General features: G+C 37.9%; 2 protein-coding genes across 2 annotated transcripts; one reads left to right on the top strand and one right to left on the bottom strand.

Annotated features, from left to right (window-relative positions):
* Window positions 1-2,045: 2,045 nt before the first annotated feature.
* LOC136283412 (uncharacterized) lies at window positions 2,046-5,579 on the bottom strand. Its single transcript, XM_066172242.1, has one exon. It carries the CDS (start codon window positions 5,299-5,301, stop codon window positions 3,535-3,537), a length of 1,767 nt encoding a protein of 588 aa, XP_066028339.1. The 5' UTR covers window positions 5,302-5,579; the 3' UTR covers window positions 2,046-3,534.
* Window positions 5,580-5,884: 305 nt separating this feature from the next.
* Window positions 5,885-9,084, top strand: LOC131789522 (uncharacterized). Its single transcript, XM_066172198.1, has 2 exons — window positions 5,885-5,923; window positions 7,317-9,084. Exon 2 carries the CDS (start codon window positions 7,320-7,322, stop codon window positions 8,334-8,336), a length of 1,017 nt encoding a protein of 338 aa, XP_066028295.1. The 5' UTR covers window positions 5,885-5,923; window positions 7,317-7,319; the 3' UTR covers window positions 8,337-9,084.

Raw genomic sequence — 9,084 nt, 5'->3', positions numbered from 1 at the left:
CAAAATAAGTGAAAACTCTGAAGATACAGTGTCTTGGTTATTTTATTAAAAGCAATTACTTTCCAAGAGTTTCTCTTCTAGGAGTGTTTTAGGCGAGCCATGTAGTCAACAGGTGAGCAGGTACCTAATTGAAAATTTGTTCTAATTTTGCAATAATAGTCACCCTCATCCATAATTCACAGAGAATAAGATAAGCATAGATCGATAATACTTAGCAAAAATACATGTCTCCATGTATAAACTTAAAGAAGTGAAAGCTCTTAGGCAAACTATTGGGGCCATAAAATGTATTTGAACAACCAAAAGCGGCACACTACTCTCCTTTCTTTTTGGGAGAAAAATTAGCTTTATCGTGATTTCGGCTAGGACCATCTATTTTCCTTAAAAATCGAACAATTTTGCTGCCTAAGTATGAATTTCACCAAAAGCGCTCACAAAGACTTAACACGAGTCAACCCCAGCCTCGTTCTCACGTGTGCGCGGTTGCATTTCCAATATGGCGCTGGGAACTGTAAAAAGGTCTATTCGACAAGTCGACCATAGTTTTTTCCAAGAGGTACCAAATGAGCATCTATTATGCTAACGTCTTCAAATTTCACCAACAAATGCGAATTGATAATGGTATTAAGACCGAGTGGAGTCCAATTCGGTCTACAATCACACGAGTGATAAACAAAATCAGACGAACGCGAAGCAGGAGTCTGATATGACAATCACTCGTATGATTACGGACAGAATTGGACAACACGAAGTCCCGTTACCAATTAATCATTTCAATTAAAATTTCCGAAAAATTTGTACATTTAGGACAAACATCTCCAATAGGGATAGTGTCTCAATAAAAAAATTTGGAAATTTCCCAGTCTTTTTTTTTCGGGGTAAATGGTTGTTGCTATGGTTGTGATAAATTCTGTGATTGGTGGATTTAGCCAAGTGGACTTAGTATGATTGGCTGCTGTCCGATTACAGCTCTCCGATTGCAGCCAATTGTCCGAATGCACTGTCCGATTACAACTGTACAGATTGATTAGTGATATATAGAGTAGCTGATGCACCAATCACATTTGAGAAAATTGTAATGGTTATGATAGGGAGGAAAACTAGCTGGAGTGCCCCCTGCGAAAATCAGTTCTTCATAGACACTGATTTCATCATCGCCGAGGACAACGTCTTCATTACGAGGTAGTTCGTCCGATGGCGAAATAACTTTGTCGATAAATCCTCCGATCAAAAGGCGCAAAATTGCTCTAAGAAATGAGATCACCCAAAGCGGCCAGTGATTCTTTGTATCCTTGTAATCGACTTCCTTGTATTTTGCCATCGTTAAACTTCGCTAAAGGCTGTTGTCGAAAAGATAAAATGGCGTTTACGACCGTTTCTCAACGAACAGTTTTATATCAGATTCGCGTCAAGTTATTGAGCACAAGCACATGGCCAATCACGTAAGTGTATCACGAAGAATAAACCATAGCGCAATGCCACCTAGGACCACTTCACGCAGCGCTTCCTAAAAAACAAAACAGCTTCTGTATTTAAACCTGCCGAAAAAACCTTTCATTTAAATCTGGGTGGAAAAGGGTTTCATTATACAACCCTTAAAAAACCATCTCCGTTCTCGACGAGAATAACTTAGGTACCTGATCTAAGCCCCATCCCTTCCCCGTTCCACATACCCATTATTAAAACTAGAGTGTTCAGAGCTAATCGTGAGTTACAAAAGTGTTTTCGTAGTACTTTTGATGGGACAACCACTTGTCAACAACGAAAAGAACGATTTCTTTACATAATTTTCTTAATGAATTATTTCCAATTTTTCCTATCCCACAGGCAGAACCTAACTTTAAAACACCTGTCACCCGAAAGACAAAGGCAATCTCTCTGGAGAGAATCAGTACCCACCCAAATTTGGGGCCAAAATATACCTCTTTCATAAATGACTGGTCTAGTCTATCATTATCAATTTTTTTTTTATTTAAAACCATCCCTCCTACTCTCATCGCCATGACTAAATATTACTTAGTTCCCCTCAAGAGCAAGACCAAGGTTTTCTCACAAGCACTGCAAAAATTGATAAAATACATGCGTTTATTGCACCTACAATTATGAAAGGTCTAAAACCAGGAACTGTATTTGCATATCAAGAGTTATCATTACCAAATGATAAAAGACCAAAAATCTTAGATGTATTGTTATAAAGTAAAAAAAAATTTAAGACAAAAACTTTCATATCCTAAATACTAGTCATTAAGAAGCTGCAATCCCACAGACTTTCCCTACCTAGATTCAAGTAACCCTGGGGGGGGGGGTGTCACTGAAAAAAGAAAAATGAAAAAGAGGCCAAGAAGAAGGCCTGGTGTCTCAAAAAAACCAGCATCTTTAAAGCTTACATACAAACCAACATTTAAATTTCTCCAAAGGAATGATACCAAAAACACACTGTTACCTCCAGTAAAGAATTGGTTCTAATTCTCTGATTCATCATCTCGTACACAACGTACACAAGCTTCCAGGTTAACCAATGGCTGAACAACTTCTGAGACCCAAAGATAACCAAAAAAAAAAAAAAAAGAAATGATAATAATAATAATTGTCTTTTTATTCACCTGCCACTTGAAATTAAATTTGATATGAGGTATGGGAAATTCCATTATCCCCAATCCTTCATACAATCAACCACCAGCCAAAGGCCACATGGACCCTGAGTATATGGTTAGATACCCTACAGCATTATATTCTTACAAAAAAAACACTTTGAGTAAATGAAAGAAGTGCTGTACAATAGCAACCTTCTCAAATGATCCACTCTAAAGCTTACTAGTACTATAAAACTGATGGTGTGGACATATTACAAAATGGGGATAATTTTATCATTCTTTTACATTGCAAATCTCAACAATAGATTTCAGAAGAATTCTAAACTATAAATCATGCTAGCGGGTCTCACAAAAGTGAATATACAAAAGGAATAATGCATTAATGAAAGGCCAATTTGTCCTTTCTAATACCAGAATAAACTCATAAACTTTGCACACTGGAAATGAAATTGATTCAAAAATTGACTGGAGCCCTTAAATCTGAAATACATTTACTCTTAGAAAATCAGATTTGTAATTTTTTTCCTTTAGGCTGTCTTATCTCTTGCCAGTAACTTTACAATCAAAACTAACTAATCTGTAAGAAATTTTTGAAGAGATGGTAAACAGAGTTTGTGTCTACCTCCATCATGTTTATAAAGACAGGCTCATCTATCCAGCAGCAAGTTTCTCGAAACCAGGAAGTACTTTAGTGGCAGCTTCATTTTTTTCCACCATTTGCCAGTAATTTTTACAAATAATGCACAGCATCAGAATATTTTCTCAGCATTTTACAAGCCATAGCTGCTCCATAGAGTGTTTTGACATTTCTTGCATCCAATTTCAGTGCCTCCCTGCAACTGAATAGAGCATCTTCTGGTTTATTTAACTTCAAAAAGCAATGGGCCTTATTAGCGTAAAGTTTTGCATTAGCTGGCCACAAGTCACAGCAATTGTCATATTATACCATTGCTTCTTCATAATTTTCCTCCTTTACCATTTCCATCTTTTTCAGTTCGTCATGCATGAGCTCCTTCACCCTTTGCCTCTCAGAAATACTTGGAAAGGCAGTGCTATCAATTGTTTTGATACCAGCAACATTAACACATGGAAAGATATCCAATTTACAAATTCCTCCTAAGTGTTTGCGCAAGCCATCCACAACCATTCTTAACACTCTTTGCTGATGCAGCTCATAGAAAGCAAAAGTTGAAGTGTCCACAGTTGAGAATTGCTGATAAACATAGCGACACTTGTCAAAAATAAAAACATCAGAAAACATCTGACTTTTATTTCCAGTGTAACTGAGTCTCAAAAGCTTATCCACAACTGGGAATGATGGTTGAGTTATTTGACCATACCAAAGGCCAGCAACCATAGAGAGAATGCTCTCAAGGATTGCTTCATCAGAAATCTCAACAGTCATGTCTTCGCTTGTACGAATGTCACATAGGAATTTAAGACAATACTTCTTCATGTCTCCGTTTGCAAATTTTTGGATAAAAATAGACGAATATGACAAGAGGTGAGTCATAAGCAGGGAAGCTATACCTTGGTTTTTTATCTTGCCCAAGTCTGGAAACAATTCAGTAATCCAGGCTGCACAAAGATTGTTGCTTAGTGACTTCTCTTGGAAGATCAGGGCAATATGTCGCAAGTATGATTCTTTGATGGTTTCAAAGAAATATTTCATCTCACCGCTTGTGGCCTGGGAATTCAAATCTGTTGCAGTGGCTGCCTTTAGCCCAAGAGAAACAGCTCCAAGAAATTCCTCTTTCTCTTGAAAAATTTGATCCCATAAATCAAAAGAACTTCCATGCTTTGTGGCCATCAGCATTCTTTGAATAGGGATATATAAATAAGCAGAATCAATGACCTGATAGGTAATATAGTCACCATAATTTTCCTCATCTGTTCTCAGATTTAAGGCTGACGCAATCTCCTCTGGAAACTTACAAATGTCGTGTAAGATATTAGTGGACCTGTGCTTCAAATATCCAACTGAGAGCTCCTTTAAGGAATATCTTTCGAAATCAGCCGGTTTAGCCTCCCGTGCCTCGTTGGGAAATCCAACCTCATCTGGAGTCATTGCATCTAAGTCTTTTCCTGCCTCTCCCTCTTGAATCGGTGCCTGTTGCTGTTGTCCCAGTGGTGGAAATGAGAAGTTAGTGATCAAGGCACCAGGAGATGTCAACTTGTCATAGAGGAAGACGTACCCAATAAACTTCAGTGTTTTTTGTTTTGCTGCTGGAAGAGTATCACGGGCATCACAGTAGATGATATCAAACTGGCCCTCAAAATCTTTCAAAAAGACCAGAATATCACCTTTGAACAATCGAACAGTTCGCAAGTTTGAGCTACGGATAGATTCCCGTGTTTTCACGAACGTTGCACCGTTTTTCTCAACCATCCAGACGTTCTGTGGGAGGATTCCAATATTGACAAGAACTTCCAAACCGTTTGTGGGGTTATCACCTGCCAGGTAACACACACGAAGATCTGACGGTTTCCTGGTTTGCACTTGGCTTTTATGAAAAAGCTCCCATTGTGATATTTCTTTCTCAATATTTTTCCTTTCTTCATCGGAGGAATAATTGAACTGTACCCAGGTTTCTTGAAGCTGACTCCAAACTTTCCTAACATGGTCTCGCTGAACACAAACTGAAGTGTCTCTTTCCGTTGTCAGATGTTTTACGGCATGCTCAATAAGCCGTCTTCGGCATTCCATCTTCACTTACTAATCGTACGACGACCGAGGAGATCAGACTGAGCGAAGGATGGTAACTTTAACGCATGGATGCGCATGTACTATAAATCCTGACGTCATTAGACGTGGCGGAGCGACGAGGAGTATTTTGTTGCATAGGCGCCAAGAAAATTTGTTCGGCGCGTTCGGCGCTATTTCAGCGCGCTTTTGCGGGTTTTTGTGTCTGCTGCATTTAAAATGCATGCAGACACTTACATAAGCTGTGAAACGCGCGACCAGCTACTTCATATACGACAAGATCTCGGATTTACTCTTGACGTTTCACTGTGGATTCCATTTGGTGACACGATACATGAGGTATGAACGGAGGGGTAATACTTTCGGCCTGTAATACTTTCGGCCTGTAATACTTTCGGATGCAAACTTCGTTCCTCAGGGGAATAATCTATCCAATCGGATACGAGGAAAGGACAAAGGAAAGAGGTCGTGGCAAACTGCCAATTTCCGGGAAGACTCGGAACCAATCAAATCTGAGAAAAGGCAAAGTCAAATCCGTCAAACCATGTGCTTTTGAAAAACGTTTGGGTTGCGTCGTATCGTCCTGATTTCGTTCGTCAAGTCAGGGTGTATTATCGCTTGCAAGGTGAGTGATCTTTTCGCTTTTCATATTTGTAATGGATTTCTTAAAAGGTGTTTTCTCATTTTGCCACAGCATTCGCACTGGGTGTCATTCCGGCCGAGTGAAAGGTTTTGAAAGATGCTTTGAATTTGTAAATCGACTGAAGCTTTCTCGGCGCCAACACGATCACCGCCCGGCCATTTTGCAAGTGCTCAGGACGCAAAATAAGCTTTATGAGCCCCATTTGGGGAATGCAAAGTCCCTTCGGGGAACAATTGAGCCCCATTTGGGGAATGAAAAGCTCGTTAAGGGAATTATTAAGTCTCACTTGGGGATTACAAAGCCCAATGCGGGATATAATATGCCCTGTTTACGAAATGGATTTGGCAGAAGATACATGTATTTCACTACACACGTGAAAACATCTATCACTAGACAAACATGTGCGAAAGCTGTGGCGATTTTATACAGAGGAGAGAAACCTAGAACTAGTATTCTTCATGATAATTACTATCTAAGCATCGCTATGAACAGATCTTTGCATACAGTTGTAAGGTATCAATGCTTTCAAAAATTGGAATCCTTCATCAAGATGAATCAAGCGCTCAATTGCTCCTTCACATTTCAACTGTCCAGCATTTGAAGATTTGTTATTTCCTTTGCACTTCCTAAGTGCAACTTGTGATTTTCCTAAGAGAATTTTCATTTGACGCTTTTTTGTTTTGAAGAATATATTTTCAACACACATAGCAGCTCTCCTATCTGATCGTCTTAGTTCAGATTTACAAATGTCGCTATAATGAACATTAGCTAGTCTATCTTTATTTTCTGGTCGACTTTGACCAAGGAATATACCAGGATATGCTAACTCTTCAGAATATTGATCTCTGAATATACTTAAGGGTTTGTTTCCCTCTCCTGGTGCAACATTTAAAATACGTTGAGGCTGACTGTCTTCAAAATAATGTGTGTTGGTTAACATGGTGTCAGTAACACCAGCAGGTGTTTCTGCTTCATCGTCAGTCCACTGATCATTACTGTCATTTCCATCTTGCTTATTGGAACCACTGCTCTTTTCTATTTCTTGTAATTGTTCACTTTGATTTTCAGTATTAGTATCATCTAATAAACAGTTTGCAGTATACTGCACTCCCCAACCTTCATTTAGTGTTATTCCTTCCTGTCTGTAGAGACTGCTGTTGTTGATTGATTTATAATGAATAAGTAAACAAATAAAAAATTATAATTCACCTAGGTAAGTTTTTTTTTTTGGCATTTTGTTCTTATAGTTAAATTTGTAGTAGTAGTCGTAGTCGTTGTCGTCGTCTTTTGATGCAGTGCTCCCTATGTTATTAGAAATTTTGAAATACATTATATTGCTATGAAACAAACTCAAAAGGTTCTTTTTCACTTGCAGGCAATGGAAGAACAAAAAGAAGAGATTGATGGTTTCTTACACAATGTGTCTCCAACTAAAAAAAGTAGCAAGACATCTTACTTTGACATGTCCATACAAACCACCGATGGCTTAGTAAGAGGAGTCTGCTTCTCCGGAAGTAAACAGGAACACTTTGATCAAATGAGCAAAAAGAAATCTCCAATAAAACTTCGAAATTTTAGAATTGAAAGAGCAGGAGATGCAACCACAGTACTGATGAATAACAATGTACTGTTAGAGCCTACAAAAGAAATACCTTTTTCAAGAATTGATTTGCCAAGTGCCAACAATATCCAATCAATTTCAGCTGCAAACACAAATCAAAGTATCACCATCAAAGCCAAACTTATTCAGATGTCATCAACAAAAAAAGTAAAGACAGAGGATGGTGAAAAAAAAAAGTTGTTTGCCTATCTTGTGGACCCACATGGAGCCATTAAGGTGACACTTTGGGAACAATTCTGTGGATTAGAAGAAGGAAAAACTTATAACTTTCAAAATCTCCAAGTAAAGAAGGAGTACAACTCAAATGGCATATATTTGAGTACCCCCAAAACAGGGTGCACAATTACAGAAGTTGAGCCATTTTCACAACCTCTCATTAATCCTGCTGAGCTACCTCAGAACTTTACCAATACAACAGCAGCAGCAGAAATACTTGGAGTGCGAAGTGTCACTGCATATCAAGCCTGCTGCAACTGTAACAAAAAGCTGGTAATAGAGACGTCTCCCATACTAACCTGTTCAACTTGTGAGCTCAAGCAGAATATGAAGTCCACCATTCAACAATGTTATGTACAACTACTGGTACAAATTAAAGAATCGAAGATCACAGTGACCCTGTTCAACGACATCCTGCATGATATGCTAGCGTCACAAGGAAAGAGCACTCTTCCGATCACTGAAGAAACCATAACTGCCTTTCTTCTAGAGTTACCAACTATAACCAGCATAACATTCAACAACAAAACAAAAATAGTGGAGTCAGTGCAAATCTGAATAAAATGAACAATTTCCTGTCACACATCAGTGGAAATTACTACTGAATACCAAACGTTAATAATACCTGTTTTGTTACAGTTGGCAACAAACATTTTGTAGACACTGGTTTTAAGTGAAATGATTGTTTCTCTGACTGATAAACATTATTTACAAGTACACATGCTGCTTTTTTTGGGATAATATTTCTGTTGCGTTACATTTCTGATACATTTCATTTCAATTAAAAGACAAACACTTCAAAATACTTTTAAAAGTATATTCACCTATTAGTTACTTGAACACAACAATGTAAATATACTAACTTTGTTTTACCTATGTTTTGTTCCAAATTGATTGCATATTACCATTAAATGAAAAACATAATGATTTCCTAGGAATTATTACAACCAGAGACTTTTTCTTGCTTTGCAAAACTGCTACTGCGTTTGCATTACAGTTGCCTTGTGTTACAAAGACTTCAGATACTGTTCAATTTTGTGAAAAACTATTGGCTGTTGTATTTCAATTCTTTGATTTAAATATTCTGCTACAAAATAAAAGAAACGTTCACTTTAATGTTAGATTCTTTGCAGTACCATAACACAATAAAAGTTATTTAAACAGTGATGAAGATGTAATCACAATCATGATATTGATGATTGATATTGATGATCCCTTACCTCCAACTGGAGCATTGGACATTCACCACTTCAGTTCCCCATCTTTGTGATGCCTTGAGCATTCCATAGCACTGCCTTTCGGGAGA

The sequence above is a fragment of the Pocillopora verrucosa genome, chromosome 9 (assembly GCF_036669915.1).
Source record: "Pocillopora verrucosa isolate sample1 chromosome 9, ASM3666991v2, whole genome shotgun sequence".
NCBI classification, from domain to species: domain Eukaryota; kingdom Metazoa; phylum Cnidaria; class Anthozoa; order Scleractinia; family Pocilloporidae; genus Pocillopora; species Pocillopora verrucosa.
This window is presented reverse-complemented; position numbering and strand designations above follow the sequence as displayed.